General features: G+C 41.8%; 1 protein-coding gene across 1 annotated transcript in view; it reads left to right on the top strand.

The window, feature by feature from the left end:
- NUP205 (nucleoporin 205) overlaps positions 1-22,051 on the top strand; it is a 373,309-nt gene that overhangs the window by 350,129 nt on the left and 1,129 nt on the right. Inside the window, exon 37 of the mRNA XM_053719689.1 lies at positions 16,920-16,996. Within this exon, the coding sequence (XP_053575664.1) occupies positions 16,920-16,996 (77 nt within the window). The remainder of the gene's footprint in view (positions 1-16,919; positions 16,997-22,051) is intronic.

Genomic DNA, 22,051 nt, shown 5'->3' on the forward strand with positions numbered 1-22,051 from the left:
GGCATGTTATTCGTTTTGTGAGGTACTTGGTGATAAATCTTTTTGGGCATGATTTTTTTCCACATGGCTAACGTATTTTCTGCATAGAAACCGTTATATCAGGTCTCCCACTGTTGTAATATGAGTAGGAGGGACCTTGTTTTAGCGCCTTGTTGCGCAGTTAAAATTCTAGCACAGTCTTCCTGTTTCTTCCTCCTTGATCCAGGACGTCTCTAGAGAGCTCAGGGGTCTTCAAAATTCGTTTTTGGGGGAGGTAATCAGTCACAGCAGATCTGTGACAGTGTGTTTGACTGTGATAAAAGCGTTAAATCTTAATTTGATATCCGTTTTTGGGTATTGAGGGGTTAATCATCCTTTTGCTAATGGGTGCAATCCTCTGCTAATTAATACATTTCTCGTTAAGAATTGTTCACTATAACTGAATTAGTTTTCTTTGTTATTCAACTGTGTTTTTAAAAGCGCTGCAGCGTTTTTTATATTGCTTGTAAACTTATTGAAAGTGATTTCCAAGCTTGTTAGCTTCATTGCTAGTCTGTTTAAACATGTCTGATACAGAGGAATCTGCTTGTTCATTATGTTCAAAAGCCGATGTGGTGCCCAATAGAAATATGTGTACCAATTGTATTGATATTACTTTGAATAAAAGTCAATCTGTACCGATAAAGAAATTATCACCAGACAACGAGGGGGAAGTTATGCCGTCTAACTCTCCTCACGTGTCAGTACCTGCGTCTCCCGCTCGGGAGGTGCGTAAGATTGAGGCGCCAAGTACATCAAGGCCCTTACAAATCACTTTACATGATATGGCTAATGTTATGAAAGAAGTATTATACAATATGCCCGAATTAAGAGGCAAGCGCGATAGCTCTGGGTTAAGGACAGAGCGCGCTGATGACACGAGAGCCATGTCCGATACTGCGTCACAATTTGCAGAACATGAGGACGGTGAGCTTCATTCTGTCGGTGACGGTTCTGATCCGGGGAGACCGGATTCAGAAATTTCAAATTTTAAATTTAAGCTTGAGAACCTCCGCGTGTTACTAGGGGAGGTGTTAGCGGCTCTGAATGATTGCGACACGGTGGCAATCCCAGAGAAATTATGTAGGTTGGATAGATACTATGCGGTACCGGTGTGTACTGACGTTTTTCCTATACTAAAAAGGCTTACAGAAATTATTAGTAAGGAGTGGGATAGACCCGGTGTGCCCTTTTCCCCTCCTCCGATATTTAGAAAAATGTTCCCTATAGACGCCACCACACGAGACTTATGGCAGACGGTCCCTAAGGTGGAGGGAGCAGTTTCTACTTTAGCCAAGCGTACCACTATCCCGGTGGAGGATAGCTGTGCTTTCTCAGATCCAATGGATAAAAAATTAGAGGGTTACCTTAAGAAAATGTTTGTTCAACAAGGTTTTATATTGCAGCCTCTTGCATGCATTGCGCCTGTCACGGCTGCAGCGGCATTCTGGTTTGAGTCTCTGGAAGAGGCGATTCGCACAGCACCATTGGATGAGACTTTGAGCAAAGTTAGAACGCTTAAACTGGCTAATGCGTTTGTTTCGGATGCTGTAGTGCATTTAACCAAACTTACGGCTAAAAATTCCGGATTCGCCATACAGGCGCGCAGGGCGCTATGGCTTAAATCCTGGTCAGCAGATGTAACTTCTAAGTCTAAACTACTTAACATTCCTTTCAAAGGGCAGACCTTATTCGGGCCCGGCTTGAAGGAAATTATTGCTGACATTACGGGAGGTAAGGGCCACACCCTTCCTCAGGACAGGGCCAAATCAAAGGCCAAACAGTCTAATTTTCGTGCCTTTCGTAACTTCAAGGCAGGAGCAGCATCAACTTCCTCCGCTCCAAAACAGGAAGGAACTACTGCTCGTTACAGACAGGGTTGGAAAGGCAACCAGTCATGGAACAAGGGCAAGCAGGCCAGAAAGCCTACTTCCGCCCCTAAGACAGCATGAAGACAGGGCCCCCTCTCCGGAGACAGATCTAGTGGGGGGCAGACTTTCTCTCTTCGCCCAGGCCTGGGCAAGAGATGTACAGGATCCCTGGACGTTGGAGATTATATCTCAGGGATACCTTCTGGATTTCAAAACTTCTCCACAAGGGAGGTTTCATCTGTCAAGGTTATCAACAAACCTAGTAAAGAAAGAGGCATTTCTACAATGTGTACAAGACCTCTTAGTGATGGGAGTGATCCACCCAGTTCCGCGAACGGAACAAGGACAAGGGTTTTACTCAAATCTATTTGTGGTTCCCAAAAAAGAGGGAACCTTCAGACCAATCTTAGACTTAAAAATCTTAAACAAATTCCTAAGGGTTCCATCGTTCAAGATGGAAACCATTCGGACCATCCTGCCCATGATCCAAGAGGGTCAATATATGACCACAGTGGACTTAAAGGATGCCTACCTTCACATACCGATTCACAAAGATCATTATCGGTACCTAAGATTTGCCTTTCTAGACAGGCATTACCAGTTTGTAGCTCTTCCCTTCGGGTTAGCTACGGCCCCGAGAATTTTTATAAAGGTTCTGGGCTCACTTCTGGCGGTACTAAGACCGCGAGGCATAGCGGTGGCTCCGTACCTAGACGACATTCTGATACAAGCGTCGAGTTTTCAAAATGCAAAGTCTCATACAGAGATAGTTCTTGCATTTCTGAGGTCGCATGGGTGGAAAGTGAACGTGGAAAAGAGTTCTCTGTTAACGCTCACAAGGGTTCCTTTTCTAGGGACTCTTATAGATTCTGTAGAGATGAAGATTTACCTGACTGAGTCCAGGTTATCAAAGATTCTCAATGCTTGCCGTGCCCTTCACTCCATTCCAAGCCCATCAGTAGCTCAGTGTATGGAAGTAATCGGCTTGATGGTCGCGGCAATGGACATAGTGCCATTTGCGCGCCTGCATCTCAGACCGCTGCAACTATGCATGCTAAGTCAGTGGAACGGGGATTACTCAGATCTGTCCCCTTTGCTAAATCTGGACCAGGAGACCAGAGGTTCTCTTCTCTGGTGGTTGTCACGGGTTCATCTGTCCGAAGGAATGACCTTTCGCAGACCAGATTGGACGATTGTAACAACAGATGCCAGCCTTCTAGGCTGGGGAGCAGTCTGGAACTCCCTGAAGGCTCAGGGATCGTGGACTCAGGAGGAGAAACTCCTACCAATCAACATTCTTGAATTAAGAGCAATATTCAATGCTCTTCTAGCTTGGCCTCAGTTAGCAACACTGAGGTTCATCAGGTTTCAGTCGGACAACATCACAACTGTGGCTTACATCAATCATCAAGGGGGAACCAGGAGTTCCCTAGCGATGTTGGAAGTCTCGAAGATAATTCGCTGGGCAGAGTCACACTCTTGCCACCTGTCAGCGATCTACATCCCAGGTGTGGAGAACTGGGAAGCGGATTTTCTAAGTCGCCAGACTTTTCATCCGGGGGAGTGGGAACTACACCCGGAGGTATTTGCTCAACTGATTCGTCGTTGGGGCAAACCGGATCTGGATCTTATGGCATCTCGCCAGAACGCCAAGCTTCCTCGTTACGGATCCAGGTACAGGGACCCAGGAGCGGTGCTGGTAGATGCACTTGCAGCCCCTTGGGTTTTCAACATAGCTTATGTGTTTCCACCTTTTCCGTTGCTACCTCGACTGATTGCCAGGATCAAACAGGAGAGAGCATCGGTGATTCTGATAGCGCCTGCGTGGCCACGCAGGACCTGGTATGCAGACCTAGTGGACATGTCGTCCTGTCCACCATGGTCTCTACCTCTGAGGCAGGACCTTCTAATTCAGGGTCCTTTCAACCATCCAAACCTAATTTCTCTGAGGCTGACTGCTTGGAGATTGAACGCTTGATTCTATCAAAGCGTGGGTTTTCGGATTCGGTTATTGATACATTGATACAGGCTCGGAAACCTGTTACCAGAAAAATTTACCATAAGATATGGCGTAAATATTTATATTGGTGTGAATCCAAGAGTTACTCATGGAGTAAGGTTAGGATTCCTAGGATATTGGCTTTTCTACAAGAGGGTTTAGAAAAGGGCTTATCCGCTAGTTCACTAAAGGGACAGATTTCTGCTCTGTCTATTCTTTTACACAAGCGTCTGGCAGGGAATCCAGACGTCCAGGCTTTTTGTCAGGCTTTGGCTAGGATTAAGCCTGTGTTTAAGGCTGTTGCTCCTCCGTGGAGCTTAAACTTGGTTCTTAAAGTTCTTCAGGGTGTTCCGTTTGAACCCCTTCATTCCATTGATATTAAGCTTTTATCTTGGAAAGTTCTGTTTTTGATGGCTATTTCCTCGGCTCGAAGAGTCTCGGAGTTATCTGCCTTACATTGTGATTTTCCTTATCTGATCTTTCATTCAGACAAGGTAGTCCTGCGTACTAAACCTGGGTTTTTGCCTAAGGTTGTTTCTAACAGGAATATCAATCAAGAGATTGTTGTTCCATCATTGTGTCCTAATCCTTCTTCAAAGAAGGAACGTCTTTTGCATAATCTAGACGTGGTCCGTGCCCTGAAGTTCTACTTACAGGCAACTAAAGATTTTCGACAAACTTCTTCCCTGTTTGTTGTTTACTCTGGACAGAGGAGAGGTCAAAAGGCTTCGGCTACCTCTCTCTCTTTTTGGCTTCGTAGCATAATACGTTTAGCCTATGAGACTGCTGGACAGCAGCCTCCTGAAAGAATTACAGCTCATTCCACTAGAGCTGTGGCTTCCACTTGGGCCTTTAAAAATGAGGCCTCTGTTGAACAGATTTGCAAGGCTGCAACTTGGTCTTCACTTCATACTTTTTCCAAATTTTACAAATTTGACACTTTTGCTTCTTCAGAGGCTGTTTTTGGGAGAAAGGTTCTACAGGCAGTGGTTCCTTCTGTTTAATGTTCCTGCCTTGTCCCTCCCTTCATCCGTGTACTTTAGCTTTGGTATTGGTATCCCATAAGTAATGGATGACCCGTGGACTGAACACACTTAACAAGAGAAAACATAATTTATGCTTACCTGATAAATTTATTTCTCTTGTAGTGTGTTCAGTCCAGGGCCCGCCCTGTCTTTTGAGGCAGGTTCTAAATTTTAAATTATAACTCCAGTCACCACTGCACCCTATAGTTTCTCCTTTCTCGTCTTGTTTCAGTCGAATGACTGGATATGACATGTGAGGGGAGGAGCTATATAGCAGCTCTGCTTGGGTGATCCTCTTGCAACTTCCTGTTGGGAAGGAGAATATATCCCATAAGTAATGGATGACCCGTGGACTGAACACACTACAAAAGAAATAAATTTGTCAGGTAAGCATAAATTATGTTTTTTTGGCATCTTGGTTAAAGCTTTTGATTTATAAGGCTTATTTGGAGGCGGGACAGTCCCCGTCTCAGAGGATCACAGCTCATTTTACTAGATCAATCTCCACTTCTTGGGCTTTTAAGAATGAAGCTTCAGTTGATCAGATTTGCAAAGCAGCAACTTGGTCTTCTTTGCATACATTTACTAAGTTTTACCATTTGATGCATTTGCTTCTTCTGAAGCAGTCTTTGGTAGAAAAGTTCTTCAGGCAGCTGTCTCAGTTTGATTCTTCTGCTTATGATTTAAGTTTTTTTCTTGAAATTTATGTGAAATTTATAAGAGAGACTTATTTTTTTTGTGGATTAAATTTTTTCAGCTGTTTTTATTTTATCCCTCCCTTTCTAGTGACTCTTCTGTGGTCTCCCACATCTTGGGTATTTCTATCCCATACGTCACTAGTTCATGGACTCTTGCCAATTACATGAAAGAAAACATAATTTATGTAAGTATCACCCCACTACTTGGCTATTTGTTGAACTGAATTGTGGGTGTGGTGAGGGGTGTATTTATAGGCATTTTGAGGTTTGGGAAACTTTGCCCCTCCTGGTAGTATTGTATATCCCATACGTCACTAGCTCATGGACTCTTGGCAATATGAAAGAAATTAATTTATCAGGTAAGTTCTTACATAAATTATGTTATCTATTTATAAATACATAGAACATATTCTGCTATGTGCAGAACATTGGAATGTGAAATATTTACAGTAAATACACAGTATAACTCACATGTTTTCATCTACTTAACTGCAAAGGGCTCCAATGCACTTATATATATGTGTGTACAATTGTATTTATGTGTTTGTGTATATATGTCTGTAGATACATATGTACACACATCTATATATATATATTTATTTATTTAGACGTCTGCCTTTTTTTCTAACAACTGAGACCTCATTGCAATATGTTTTTTAATAATTTTATTAGATAGTGTTATGAGTATAACTTGTACTTTCTTTCTAATGGTAGTTAGAGTCCACAAAATCCTATTCTTACAAATGGGAATTACATCAGCTTGACACTAGGAAGAGGCAAAGACACTCCAACCAGAGCATTTAACTATCCCTCCTACTTCCCCTTCCCTCCCAGTAGCTCTTTGCCTTTTCTAGGAGGTAGACAGAAATGGAGGTGCTCTGCTATACTTAATAGGAAAACTTTCATTGCATAGTTCCCAGGAGAAAGGGTTAGGGGGAGTTGCAGCTTAGTTTCCTGGCAATCTCTAGTAGAGCTGGTCATATCAGCAACTTGGGGTTTTGGACTTGGATGAGGAATCATCTCTGTCTGGTTCTGAGGTTGAACTTTAAGAGGATGTAGATTTCACCTGTTGGTTTAAGATGGAACACCTTAGGTATTTGCTCAAGGAGCTTCTTAGAACTTTAGAAGTAATAGAGATAAAAACTGCCAAGGAAAACCAGCACAGAAGTTGGATATTATCTTTAAACCCAAGCCGCAGACTCCCAATGTCTTCCTGGTTCCCTCTCTACTCCCGCTAGGAGAACCACCAATACACTTGAGTATAGTACTTCCTTTAAGGACCCAATGGATAGGAAACTATAAGGATATCTTAGAAAAGCTTTCCTACAAGGGGGTCTTCTTTTTCAGCTGGCAGTAAGTATTGCTGCTGTGACTGGTGCTGCAGCTTTTTGGTGAGATTCACTAGCTGAATTAGTTTCCATTGAGTCTCCCTTGGAGGAGATTCAGGGTCGCATCCAGGTGCTCAAGACAGCCAATTCCTTAATTTGCAATGCTATCATTCAAATATTCTGCATCAATGCCAAGAATATAGGTTTTGTGGTTCTAACCAGAAGAGCTGTTTGGCTGAATTCATGGTCATCAGATATAGTCTCAAAATCTAGATTACTATCCTTAGCTTTTAAAGGAAAGACCTTACTTTGACCAAGATTGGATTCTATTATTTCAACTATCACTGGAGGAAAAGGAGCTTTTCTTCAACAGGATAAAAAGTCTAGTCCGAAAGGCAGGTCAATGGGAAATTTTTGTCCTTTTCTTCAGAATAAGCAACAGAGGAACTCTTCCTCAAACAAGTCCCCCCAGAGGCACTTAGAAGCCGAATCCAAAATGAAACATGAACAAACAATCCAAAAAGTCTGCCCCAGACTCCAAGTCTGCATGAAGGGGAGGCCTCCCAGTTATCTCCAGTCGGGGGCAGATTTAGCCGATTTCTAGGGGTTTAGGCCAAGTCTATCCAGGACCCTTGCGTTCAGGAAATAGTTTGCCAGGGTTACAGAATAGGCTTTCAGTCTCAACCTCCAAGAAAAAAGAATGGCCTGCCTTCAATGTGTTTCAGGCCATGGGGGGGGGGGGGTGATAGTTCCAGTTCCTTTGGAGATAGAGGCAAGGTGTTCTATTCAAACCTCTTCATTGTCAAAAAAGGAGGAGGGATCTTTTGGACCTATACTAGATTTAAAATGTCTAAACAAATTCCTGAAGGTGCCCTCCTTCAAAATGGAATCAATCAGAACTATTCTTCCTCTTGTCTTCCAGGGTGAATTTATGACTACGGTGGACTTCAAGGATGCATATCTTTACATTCTAATTCATCAAGATCATTATCCGTAGTGAATGCTCTAGCGGTTCCCTGGGTTTGTCTGGTTTTATCTCTTCCCCCGATAGTGTTATTTTCTCGAGTTGGGGGGGAGGATCAAACAGGAGAAGGTAACTGCGATATTGATAGTCCCTGCATGGCCACGCAGGACTTGGTATGCAGAACTCGTCTGTTCCTCCGTGGCGCCTTCCTCAGAGAGTGGACCTTCTCTCTCAAGGTCCATTATTTTACCAAAAATCTAGATTTTCTGAGGATGACTGCGTGGAGATTGAACACCTATTTCTAGCTTAGAGAGGATTCCCTGAGTCAGTTATTGACACTCTTGTCCAGGCGCATAAGCATGTTACGATGCATATCTATCATAAGGTGTGGAAGGTTTACCTGTCTTGGTGTGCTGAACATGGCTTCTCTTGGCACAAGGTGAGTATTCTGCATATTATTCAGTTCCTTCAGGAAGGACTTGATAAGGGTCTCGTCTAGTTCCATTAAGGGCGAAATTTCGGCTCTCAGTTTTGTTACATGAAAAGTTGTCACAGTTGCCCGATGTTCAATCCTTTGTTCAGGCTCTAGTTCGAATCAGACCAGTATTCAAACCGATTGCTCCTCCATGGAGTCTTAAAGGGACATGAAACCCAGAATTTTTCTTTCATGATTTAGGTAGAACATACAATTTTAAACAACTTTCCAGTTTACTTCTATTATCACATTTGCTTCATTCTATTGGTATGCACTACTGGTTTCTAACTTAACACATGGGTGAGCCAATGACAATCGGTGTGTATGTATGTATATGTGTGTGTTTATATGTATATGTGTGTATGTATGTGTGTGTGTATATATATATGTGTATGTATATATATATATATGTTGTGACAGAAAGCAAGGCCTGGTTATAAATGGAAGATATTTGAGACCAAGCATTGTACATGCTATTTCTCCTTGCAGTTAAAACCCCTGGGAGTAAGAGTGTGTATTTGATTATGCAGTTGATAAACTGTGTTCTGGGTCCCTGGGGTTTGGGATAATTGGAGAGAGGGTGGGCCATTATCCCAGACAGCTGTGAAGCTGTCCAGCAGCTAATCACAGGTGTGGCTAATTAGAAGTTGTGAGGGTTTAAATAGCAGCCTCACTTAGGCCTTGGCAGAGAGTTACACAGCTACATAAGCTGGTGTGTGTTTGTTACACTGTGTTAAAAGACTTTTGTTCCTTTGAACTGTAAAAGGACGTTACAGGTATACCCCGCTCATACAGCGGGTTAGGGACCGGAGCCCCGCTGTAAAGTGAAAACCGCCTTAAAGTGAAACAAGGCAGTTTTAGCTTTCTTTTCACTTGCCAGTGTGTTTAAAAACTTAAAAACATGTTTTAACTAACTTATATTAGGTGTACAATAGCACTAAGTTTAGTTTAACACTCGCACAGCACAGTATTCAATAAATACTGTACCTGTAAAATAGTGACAATCACTGTAGCACTACAGTATAGCACTGAGACACAGATTGCACTGTAATGCTGTAAACAGAGTGAACTAAGCATAATAAAATGGTGGCAGTCACTTTTCTTACAATCTTACGAAGATTACAGCACTGTTTTAAAATCCTTGGAGGTTGAACTTCAGCTCCACAAAGCGCTGTATTAGCGAAGCGCTGTAAAGTGAAGCGCTGTAAAGTGAGGTATACATGTATTTTGACAAAGCACTTGTGGAATGCTGTGAAGTGCTGGGACATACTTGGAAGTACTGATATTTACAAAAAGTACTTAAATTGCTGCAGAGGAAAGATTTCCCTCTTTTGAAAATGAACTGCCTGTTTGTTGTTGCTGTGAGAAATAAAGCCTTTTAAACTACAGTGGACTGTCCTGTGCTGCATTTGTGCCCTAGAAGACCGTGGTTAAAAGTGTTCCTGTTACAATGTGTGTGTGTGTGTATATATATATATATATATATATATATATATATATATATATATATATATATATATATATATATATATATATATATATATATATATATATATATATATATATATATATATATATATATATGTAAATTGGAAAGTTGTTTAAAATTTCATGCTCTGTCTAAATCCTGAATGTTTAATTATGACTTTAGTGCCCCTTTAATCTTGTTCTTAAAGTTTGCAGGATGTTCCGTTTGAACCTATGCATTTCCTTGATATCAAGTTACTTTCCTGGTTTTTTTTTTGTTGTTTGTTTTTTATTATTATTATTATTAGGAATCTCTTCTGCCCATAGAGTTTGTTATTGGCTCTTTAGTGTGATCCTCCTTATCTAGTGTTTCACCAGGATAAGGCAGTGTTGGGAACTAAGCCAGGTTTCCTGCCTAAGGTAGTTTCGACGGACAACTTCAATCAGGAGATTGCGGTGGCATCTTTATGTCCTAATCCCTGTTCTTCTAAGGAGAGGTTGTTACATAATCTAGACGTGGTCAGGACATTCAAGTTTTACCTTCATGCTACCAAGGATTTTCGCCAGTCTCAAAGCTTGTTTGTTCTTTTCTCTGATAAGCGTAAGAGTTAAAAGGCTACTGCTACTTCCTTGTTTTCTTGTCTGAGGAATCTTATTTGGATGGCTTACATGAAGGCAGGTCATCATCCTCTGACATGTATCACTGCTTATTGCACTCATTCAGTATCTATGTCTTGGGTGTTCAAGAGTGAGGCTTCAGTGGAACAGATCTGCAGAGTTGCTACCTGGTCTTTACTTCATATATTCACTAAATTTTACACAGTTTGATGTTTTTGCCTCTGCAGAGGCATCTTTTGGCAGAAAGGTTCTTCAGGCGGTGGTGCGTAGTAATTAAGTAACTGCCTTGCTTATTAATCCTGCCCCTTTTTATTTGATTCCCATTTGTAAGAATAGGATTTTGTGGACTCTTATGTTTTGTGACACTTTTTTTTTTTTTTTCTCGAGAAACAGTTAACTAGTGCTCTGAGGATCCAGTAATCATTCTAGTGTAAAGCACAATTGTGCTCAAGCGATTGTGTTTATTTTCAACTTGTAATTTGAGCAGTAAACCAGATGCACCCAAACAGCTGCAATAAACCCCTTTTCTTTTGCATGATGTACCGAGTCCACGGATTCATCCTAACTTGTGGGATATTGTCCTTCCTGACAGGAAGTAGCAAAGAGAGCACCACAGCAGAGCTGTCTATATAGCTCCCCCCTTAACTCCACCCCCCAGTCATTCTCTTTGCTGGCTCTAAGCAGGAAGAGTAAAGAGAAGAGGTGTTAAACTGTTAGTTTTATTTTATCTTCAAATCAAGAGTTTATTTTTAAATGCTACCGGTGTTGTTGTACTATTTACTCTCAGGCAGGACATAGATGAAGATTTCTGCCTGGAGGATGATGATCTTAGCATTTGTAACTAAGGTCCACTGCTGTTCCCACAGAAGCTGAGAAGTACAGGAAAACTTCAGTGTGAGGAACGGTTTCTTGCTATACAGCAATGAGGTATGTTCAGTCATATTTTCTGCAGAGACTGTGTTAACTCAGAGAGGCTGACAGTGTCCCCATTAGGGGAAGGGTAAGCAGTAATCCTAGTGTTATCAGAGGTTTTTATTAGCTTGCATAAAGGGTTAATTTTTTGTGGGCACTCAGTTTATGTGAATTTGGGACAAACGTTTTTGTGTCTGGGAGTAACATTTTCTGTTTTATGGGACATTTGCTTGAGGGTTCTTTGGGGTTGTTTATAACCCACATGGCTTTCAGGCAGGGTTTGTTAGTTTTGTGTAGGCCCCAGCAACATCGAGTGAAGTGGGCAGGGCCTACATTTACAAGCGGCAAGCAACTTCTCCTGAGGTCCTGAGAGTCTTCTGAGGGACTAATTGAAGTTTTAAACCCCATATTATCGCTTCCTAAGGGCAGGTAGGGCCACAGCATAGCTGTGGCAAGGTGCTAATAGGGGTTTTAACTGGTTTTAGACAAATTTCAATCTGTTTTTTTCATTTGGGGGTTTATTGCTTATTAACTTGTGGTGCAATCCTTCTAAAGCTTAGTGGGTACACTGTTAAAATTTCAGAAAAATTGAAGCAATTTTAACCTGTTTTGCAGTTTGTGTATGCATTTTTTTCTCTTAAAGGCACAGTAACGTTTTTGCAAATTGTGTTTTTTTCATTAAATAAAGTGTTTTCCAAGCTTGCTTGCTTTATTACTAGTCTGTTAAACATGTCTGACACTGAGGAAACTCATTGTTCAATTTGTTTAGAAGCCATTGTGGAACCCCCTCTTAGAATGTGTCCCACTTGTACTGATATGTCTATAAATTGCAAACAGCATATTTTGACTTATAAAGGTTTGGCATTAGATGATTCTCAGACAGAAGGAAATCAGGTTTTGCCATCTAGTTCTCCCCAAGTGTCACAACCAGTAACGCCCGCACAAGCGACGCCAAGTACTTCTAGTGCGTCTAATTCTTTCACCTTGCAAGATATGGCTTCAGTTATGAATACTACCCTTACAGAGGTTTTATCTAAGCTGCCTGGGTTGCAAGGGAAGTGCAGTAGCTCTGGGTTAAGAACGAATGCTGAGCCTTCTGACGCTTTAGTAGCCGTATCCGATATTCCCTCACAATGTTCTGAAGTAAGGATGAGGGTTTTGCTGTCTGAGGGAGAGATTTCTGATTCAGGAAAGATGTTCTCTCAGACAGATTCAGATATGACAACATTTAAATTTAAGCTAGAGCACCTCCGCTTATTGCTCAGGGAGGTTTTAGCTACTCTGGATGATTGTGACCCTATTGTAGTTCCAGAGAAATTGTGTAAAATGGACAAATATTTAGAGGTTCCTGTTTACACTGATGTGTTTCCGGTCGGACATTGTTACTAAGGAGTGGGATAAACCAGGTATTCCATTCTCTCCCCCTCCTGTTTTTAAGAAAATGTTTCCCCATTTCTGACACCATAAAGGACTCATGGCAGACGGTCCCTAAGGTTTAGGGAGCTATTTCTACCCTGGCTAAGCGTACAACTATACCTATTGAAGACAGTTGTGCTTTCATTGATCCTATGGATAAAAAATTAGAGGGTCTCCTAAAGAAAATTTTTGTTCATCAAGGTTTTCTTTTTCAACCTATAGCATGCATTGTTCCTGTAACCACTGCAGCTGCCTTTTGGTTTGAGGCTCTAGAAGAGGCTCTTCAGATGGAGATCCCACTAGATGATATTTTGGACAGAATTAAGGCTCTTAAGTTGGCTAATTCTTTTATTACAGACGCCGCTTTTCATCTTGCTAAATTAGCAGCTAAGAATTCAGGTTTTGCCATTTTAGCGAGTAGAGCGTTATGGCTTAAGTCCTGGTCAGCTGATGTGTCATCTAAATCTAAGCTTTTGTCCATCCCTTTCAAAGGTAAGACCCTATTCGGGCCTGCATTGAAAGAGATCATTTCAGACATTACTGGAGGGAAGGGTCATACCCTCCCTCAGGATAAGTCAAATAAGACAAGGACCAAACAAAATCATTTTCGTTCCTTTCGAAACTTCAAGAGTGGTCCCTCTACCTCTTCCCCTGCTGCAAAGCAAGAGGGGAACTTTGCTCAATCCAAGCCAACCTGGAGGCCTAATCAGGCTTGGAACAAGGGTAAACAGGCCAAAAAGCCTGCTGCTGCCACTAAGCATGAAGGGGTAGCCCTCGATCCGGGACCGGATCTAGTAGGGGGCAGACTCTCTCTCTTTGCTCAGGCCTGGGCAAGAGACGTTCAGGATTCCTGGGCAGTAGAAATTGTAACCCAGGGATAACTTCTAGATTTCAAGGATTCCCCTCCAAGGGGGAGGTTCCATCTTTCTCAATTGTCTGTAAACCCAACAAAAAGAGAGGCGTTCTTACGCTGTGTAGAAGACCTTTTTACCATGGGAGTGATCTGCCCAGTTCCAAAAGCAGAACAGGGGCAGGGGTTCTACTCCAATCTGTTTATAGTTCCCAAAAAGGAGGGAACCTTCAGACCAATTCTGGATCTCAAGATCCTAAACCAATTCCTAAGAGTTCCACCTTTCAAGTAGTAGACCATTCGGACTATCTTACCATTGATCCAGGAGGGTCAATATATAACCACCGTGGACTTAAAGGATGCGTATCTGCACATTCCTATCCACAAAGATCATCACCAGTTCCTCAGGTTCGCCTTTCTGGACAAGCATTATCAGTTTGTGGCTCTTCCTTTCGGGTTGAGCACGGCGCTGCAAATCTTCACAAAGGTGCTAGGGTCCCTTCTGGCGGTTCTAAGGCCACGGGGCATAGCAGTGGTGCCTTATCTAGACAACATTCTAATTCAAGCGTCGTCCTTCCAACTAGCCAAGTCTCTCTTTCCCCCTCACAAGAGTTTCATTTCTAGGGACCCTGATAGACTCGGTGGACATGAAAATATTTCAGACGGAGGTCTGGAAATCAAAGATTTTGTCCACCTGCCGAGCTCTTCATTCCATTCCTCGGCCGTCAGTGGCTCAGTGTATGGAGGTAATCGGACTAATGGTAGCGGCAATGGACATAGTTCCATTTGCTCGCTTGCATCTCAGACCACTGCAACTATGCATGCTCAATCAGTGGAATGGGGATTATGTGGATTTATCTCCTCAGATAAATCTGGATCAAGAGACCAGAGACTCTCTTCTTTGGTGGTTGTCACAGGATCATCTGTCCCAGGGAATGTGTTTCCGCAGGCCAGAATGGGTTATAGTGACGACAGACGCCAGTCTTCTGGGCTGGGGTGCAGTCTGGAATTCCCTGAAAGCTCAGGGTTTGTGGACTCGGGAGGAGGCTCTCCTACCTATAAATATTCTGGAATTAAGAGCGATATTCAATGCTCTCCAGGCATGGCCACAGCTGGCTTCGGCCAGATTCATCAGGTTTCAGTCGGACAACATCACGACTGTGGCTTATATCAATCATCAGGGCGGAACAAAGAGTTCCTTAGCGATGATAGAGGTCTCAAGGATAATCCAATGGGCAGAGGCTCACTCTTGCCATCTGTCAGCGATCTATATCCCAGGTGTAGAGAACTGGGAGGCAGATTTTCTAAGTCGTCAGACTTTTCATCCGGGGGAGTGGGAACTCCATCGGGAGGTGTTTGCTCAGCTGGTTCGGCTATGGGGCACACCAGAGTTGGATCTGATGGCGTCTCGTCAGAACGCCAAACTTCCTTGTTACGGCTCCAGGTCAAAGGATCCTCAGGCTGTACTGATAGATGCTCTAGCAGTACCCTGGTCGTTCAACCTGGCTTATGTGATTCCACCTTTCCCTCTCCTTCCACGTCTGATTGCCAGAATCAAACAGGAGAGAGCATCAGTGATTTTGATAGCGCCTGTGTGGCCACGCAGGACTTGGTATGCAGACCTGGTGGACATGTCATCCCTTCCACCATGGTCTCTGCCATTGAGACAGGACCTTCTGATTCAAGGTCCATTCAAGCATCCAAATCTAATTTCTCTGCAACTGACTGCTTGGAGATTGAACGCTTGATTTTATCAAAGCGGGGTTTCTCTGAGTCAGTCATAAATTCCTTGATTCAGGCTTGAAAGCCTGTTACCAGGAAAATTTATCATAAGATATGGCGTAAATATCTTTTTTTGGTGCGAATCCAAAGGCTTCTCCTGGAGTAAAATCAGGATTCCTAGGATTTTGTCTTTTCTCCAAGAGGGATTGGAGAAAGGATTATCAGCTAGTTCCCTAAAGGGACAGATATCTGCTCTGTCTATTTTGTTGCACAAGCGTCTGGCAGATGTTCCAGACGTTCAGGCTTTTTGTCAGGCTTTAGTTAGAATTAAGCCTGTGTTTAAACCTATTGCTCCGCCATGGAGTCTAAATTTAGTTCTTAGAGTTCTTCAGGGGGTTCCGTTTGAACCCATGCATTCCATAGATATTAAGCTTCTATCTTGGAAAGTTTTGTTCTTAGTTGCTATCTCTTCAGCTCGAAGAGTTTCTGAACTATCTGCATTACAATATGACTCTCCTTATCTTGTGTTCCATGCTGATAAGGTGGTTTTTCGTACCTAAGGTTGTTACTAACAGGAATATCAATCAAGAAATTGTTGTTCCTTCTCTGTGTCCTAATCCTTCTTGTAAGAAGGAACGTCTGTTGCACAACTTGGACGTGGTTCGTGCTTTGAAATTTTATTTGCAGGCAACTAAAGATTTTCGTCAAACATCTTCTTTGTTTGTTATCTATTCTGGAAAGCGTAGGGGTCAAAAGGCTACAGCGACTTGTCTTTCCATTTGGCTGAAAAGCATCATCCGTTTGGCTTATGAGACTGCTGGACAGCAGCCTCGTGAAAGGATTACAGCTCATTCTACTAGAGCGGTAGCTTCCACATGGGCTTTTAAAAATGATGCTTCTGTTGAACAGATTTGTAAGGCTGCGACTTGGTCGTCACTTCATACCTTTTCAAAATTTTATAAATTTGATACTTTTGCTTCTTCGGAGGCTATTTTTGGGAGAAAGGTTTTGCAAGCAGTGGTGCCTTCCATTTAGGTTCCTGTCTTGTCCCTCCCTTCATCCGTGTCCTAATGCTTAGGTATTGGTATCCCACAAGTTAGGATGAATCCGTGGACTCGGTACATCATGCAAAAGAAAACAATTTATGCTTACCTGATCAATTTCTTTCTTTTGCGATGTACCGAGTCCACGGCCCGCCCTGTCTATTCAAGACAGATAGTATTTTTTTTAATGTAAACTTCAGTCACCTCTGCACCTTATAGTTTCTCCTTTTCTTCCTTGGCCTTCGGTCGAATGACTGGGGGGTGGAGTTAAGGGGGGAGCAATATAGACAGCTCTGCTGTGGTGCTCTCTTTGCTACTTCCTGTCAGGAAGGACAATATCCCACAAGTTAGGATGAATCCGTGGACTCGGTACATCGCAAAAGAAAGAAATTTATCTGGTAAGCATACATTTTGTTTTTACTTGCGCGTAACTGTTAGCGATTCACTTGTAATCTGGCCCTTTTTCTTTTTTTTGTTTGGTATGATACAGTTAACTGCTTTTTCCTTCTACAGATACTTTGAATACTGATGCTAATGTGGATTCAAAACACCTAGGACAAAACAGAGTGAGCCAACAAGATATTGAAATGGTGAGAAATAACTGATGGTAGTGTATTCTACTCTTTAAGAAAAAAAAGTTTTTTGTGGTTATCATTTGATTTAATAATCAGTTAGAAATAATGAAACAATATAATTAAATAGCTAATAACTCCTGTAGAGAAACTAAAGCACGCTTATATCAGTGATGTTATTGATGATATCATGCAAAGCTCCCAACTGGGGGAGTGAGGGCAATTTAAGTTCAGTATGTCCTTGCTTTTAAAGATTTGATAGAAAATTTAAATTCTGGCTTTAAAGGGACATGAAACACAGATTTTTTTTTCTTTCATGATTCATATAGAGAAACAAAATTTACACTTACCTGATAAATTTCTTTCTTTCCGGACATGGAGAGTCCACAACGTCATTCCAATTACTAGTGGGATATTCAACTCCTGGCCAGCAGCAGGAGGCAAAGAGCACCCCAGCAAAGCTGTTAAGTGTAACTGCCTTACCCATAAACCCCAGTCATTCAGCCGAAGGAAATGGAAAAAACACAAGGGTGAAAAGGTGCCTGAAGTTTACAGAAAAAATCTTCCAAATTATGAGAAAAGGGGGCGGGCGTGGACTCTCCATGTCCCGAAAGAAAGAAATTTATTGGGTAAGCATCAATTCTGTTTTCTTTCCTATGAGTCCACAACGTCATTCCAGTTACTAGTGGGAGCCAATACCCAAGCTAGAGTACACGGAATAAACAGGGAGGGAGAAAAAAGGCAGGAGGACCTAAACAGAAGACACCACCGCTTGAAGAACCCTTCCCCCAAAAGAAGCCTCGGCCGAGGCAAAAGTATCAAATTTGTAGATTTTTGTTATAAGTATGCAGAGAGGACCATGTTGCCGCCTTGCAAATCTGTTCCACAGAAGCTTCATTTTTGAAAGCCCAAGAAGAGGACACAGCCCTAGTGGAATGAGCCGTAATTATCTCAGGTGGCTGCTGTCCAGCAGTCTCATAAGCCAAACAAATCAAACTTCTCAACCAGAGAAGTAGAAGTGGCCTTCTGACCCTTAAGCTTTCCAGAGAAAACGACAAACAGGGCAGAAGATTGCTGAAAATCTTTAGTAGCTTGTAAGTAAAATTTTTAGAGCCCGCACAACATCCAAGTTATGCAAAAGACGTTCTTTTTGAAAAGGATTAGGACAAAAAGAAGGAACAACAATTTCCTGATTAATGTTTCGATCCGATGCTACGTTCGTGAGAAAACCCAATTTAGTACAAAGGACCGCCTTATCAGCATGAATGTTAGGGGGAATCACACTGCAGAGCTGAGAGCTCAGATACTCTGTGAGCGGAAGAAATGGCAACAAGAAACAAAACTTTCCAGGATAACAGTTTGATATCAACAACATGCATTTGCTCAAACGGAGCCTGCTGCAAAACTTTAAGAATTAAATTAAGGCTCTACGTGGGAGCAACAGGTTTAAACACAGGCCTGATTCTAACTGGGGCCTGTACGAAGGCTTTAACATCTGGTAGGTCTGCCAGTCATTTGTGCAAAAGGATAGATTACACAGAAATCTGGCCCTTTAAAGTACTTACCGATAAACCCTTATCCAGGCCTTCCTGAAGAAAAGAGAAAATCCGGGGAATCCTCACCCGGCTCCAGAACCCCTTAGATTCACACCAAAAAAGATATTTATGCCATATCTTTTGGTAAATATTGCGAGTAACCGGGTTTCGAGCCTGAATCAAAGTTTCAATGACTGCTTCAGAAAAAACATGTTTAGACAGAACTAGGCGTTCTATCTCCAAGCAGTTAGATTCAGAGAATCTAGGTTTGGATGGAGGAGAGGACCCTGAAGTAGAAGGTAACCTCCAAGGAGGTAGAGATGACATCCTCACTAGATCCGCGAACCAGATCCTGCGAGGCCATGCAGGAGCTATTAGGATCACTGATCCTATCTCCTGTTTGATACAAGCAATGACTCGTGGAAGGAGAGCAAGCGAAGGAAACAGATAAGCCAGAGAAAACCTCCAAGAAACCACTAGAGCATCTATCAGAACGGCCTGTGGATCTCTTGACCTTGAACTGTACTTTGGAACTTTGGCGGTGTGGTGGGACGCCATCAGATCCAACTCTGGAACCCACCACTTGCGGGATATCTGAGAGAACACTTCCAGATGGAGAGCCCACTCCCCGGGATGAAAGGTCTGTCTGCTCAGTAAATCTTTTTCCCAGTTGTCCACTCCTAGAATGTGGATGGCAGATAGGAAACAATCGTGGGCTTCATGGCTAAGGAACTCGGAGTTCCTCCCTGGTGATTGATATAAGCCTTTGAGGTGATGTTGCTAGATTGGAATCTGATAAACCCGACCAACGACAGTTGAGGCCACGCTGATTGGGCATTGAAGATAGCTCTCAACTCCAAGATGTTTATGGAAAGAGAGGACTCTTCCTGAGACCACAGGCCCTGAGCCTTTAGAGGGCCCCAAACAGCTCCCCAGCCTGACAGGCTGAAAGTCCATAGTCACAATTTCCCTGGAAGGTCTCAGAAAGCAAATGCCCCGAGACAGATGTTCCTGTGACACCCACCACGAGGAGAGCCTCTTGTTAGAGGGTCCAGATTTATCCTCTGAGATAAATCCAAATGATGTCCATGGACATAGTAAGTGAAAACTCTCTAGAAGTGATTTCCTGCTGCTGGGGATCCGGTGAGCTGATTAACAGAAGCCGATTCAGAAAATGTCCAAGCAGAGTCAAAGACGACTGCACTAACTCTATAACCGCTCCGTAAAAGAGGAAGTGCAGTCTCAGAAAATAAACTGTGACACATAAATTTACACCACTCTAAAAAGAGAGCGAAAAACTGCAGTTTAAAAAAAAAATGGCTACGGTATTACCGTTAAACTGAATATATGTTAATCTGGTAGCCCAATAATGTCAAATAAAAATGTAAGCCTCTAACCTAGAAGCGTAATTAAATGGGAGGTAACAATAAAGAACTCCTTTACTGTTGACCCCTAAATTGCCTGGCCAAGTGAAACTCTATATGAACTGACCTTACTCATACTAATAAAAATACCCAAGTGCCATGTCCTTAATATGACTTTTTAACTGAGTATTCAGTCCCAAATGAAGGATCTGAAAAGAGGATTAACCTCCTAAGTGCTGCTATTCTTCTATACCTAGAAGGCAAAAGCACTTACCTTCGATCCAATTGCATGATAGATGCTGATCCTTAGGTGTGGCCGACCTGTAGGAAAAGAAAGAACAGAGTAACCAACTCTGGCTTTCTGCAAAGGGTTAGCAAAGTGTTAAAAGTAAAGCAAAGACTTCCTCGCCACCTTTTAACTGCTAAAAGCCACCACTACTCATACTCAAGATATTGACATGGACATAGCTAGACACCAATCCTTGCTTGCAGGGAAAACTACCCATAAAAGGATTAAAATCTTCTTCATACACCAACTTTACACAACCTCCATTGACAGAGGCAAAGAGAATGACTGGGGGTTATGGGTAAGGCAGTTACTTAACTACTTAACAGCTTTGCTGGGGTGCTCTTTGCCTCCTCCTGCTGGCCAGGAGTTGGAGTATCCCACTAATAATTGGAATGACGTTGTGGACTCTCCATGTTATAGGAAAGAAATACAATTTCTAACATTCCAATTTACTTCTATTATCAAATTGTCCTTGTTCTCATGTTATTCTTTGTTAAAGAGATATCTAGATAGGCAGCATGCACGTCTGTAGCACTACATGACAGGAAATAGTGCTGCCATCTAGTGCTCTTGCTAATGTATAACATTGTTGCAAAACTGCTGCCATATAGTGCTGCAGACACAAATGTGCACTCCTGAACTTACATTCCTGCTTTTCATTAAAAAAATAACTAAAAATCAAAACTAAATTGATAATAGAAGTGTGTTATTAGTTTAAGCAGACTGTGATTGTCTATTGTTGTGACTTAGATGATGATCAGATCACATTTTATGACCAATTTGTGCAGAAATCCATATCATTCCAAAGGGTTCACATACTTTTTCTTGCAACTGTAATACCTAATGTAAAAGCACTGGGTTGTAGGAGAGGATGGAATTTAATGTGCCTCTATATCCATCCTTTTATTGAAAGTATGTGCCAGGATAGAGGGAACACAAATTGCCATTTCAAGCAAAAGGCAGACCTAAGCTTCCTTATTACCATTCTGCAACTTAGACAGAAACCAACAAAAGCTTGCAACTCTCATTATATTGTCTAAGCATTTTACACTTGCAGGATTCCCTGATTTATCTTGTCAGCTGTATGCAGGGGAAGTTTTATTCATAGTTCACAATAAACTTGTTTATAACTGACAGAAAAGTAATGTTATTAAACTAGAAGCAAATACAATTTAAATTATAGTGAAACTATTTCAGTTTAATTTGTATTTGCTGCAAATTGATTATTTATATTAGTGCAAGCTGCACCCCTGTTAACCTCACTCCCCCCTGTGAGATACTGTATGCCAGATAATCTCATTACTTTCTATGGGAGGCAGCTCTCATCTCTCTGGGACTTCCAGGTTCTGCCTCCCTTAACAAGAAAAAAAAATAGAAGAATTAAAGGAATATGATGCCCAAATGTTGAATCACTTGAAAGTGATGCAGCCTATATTTAAACAGTGAATTTAAGCTTCCAATTGGGATGTATCCCACAGGACTTGCAAGGTAGTGTGTCTGGCATGTGCAGCACATTCACTTTATTTCTCTTCTAAGTTTTTAAGGAAATTTACTATGAAATCTTGTGAAATTTAAATGAAATCCAACTAGACATTTATCAATATAGCTGCAGTGTCAAAGTGCTGGAGCAGAGGCTTTCTACTGAGCGTGTGAGGTGATGACATAACTGCAACCTGCACTGCTGCAATACAAAATGCAATTTTTTTAAGTTATTTTATTAAAATTAGAAGTTATAAACTTCAAACCAAAAGAACATTAGATTAAGTAAAAAGATATCGGCATGCAAATTTTCAAACTGCCAAATTGAAGCACAATTACTTTTTTTTTTTCTTCTTCAAAGTTGTACAACTTTGAAAATTTAAACAGAAATTGTGTCAAACTTAAA

Source organism: Bombina bombina, chromosome 6 (assembly GCF_027579735.1).
Source record: "Bombina bombina isolate aBomBom1 chromosome 6, aBomBom1.pri, whole genome shotgun sequence".
Taxonomy (NCBI): domain Eukaryota; kingdom Metazoa; phylum Chordata; class Amphibia; order Anura; family Bombinatoridae; genus Bombina; species Bombina bombina.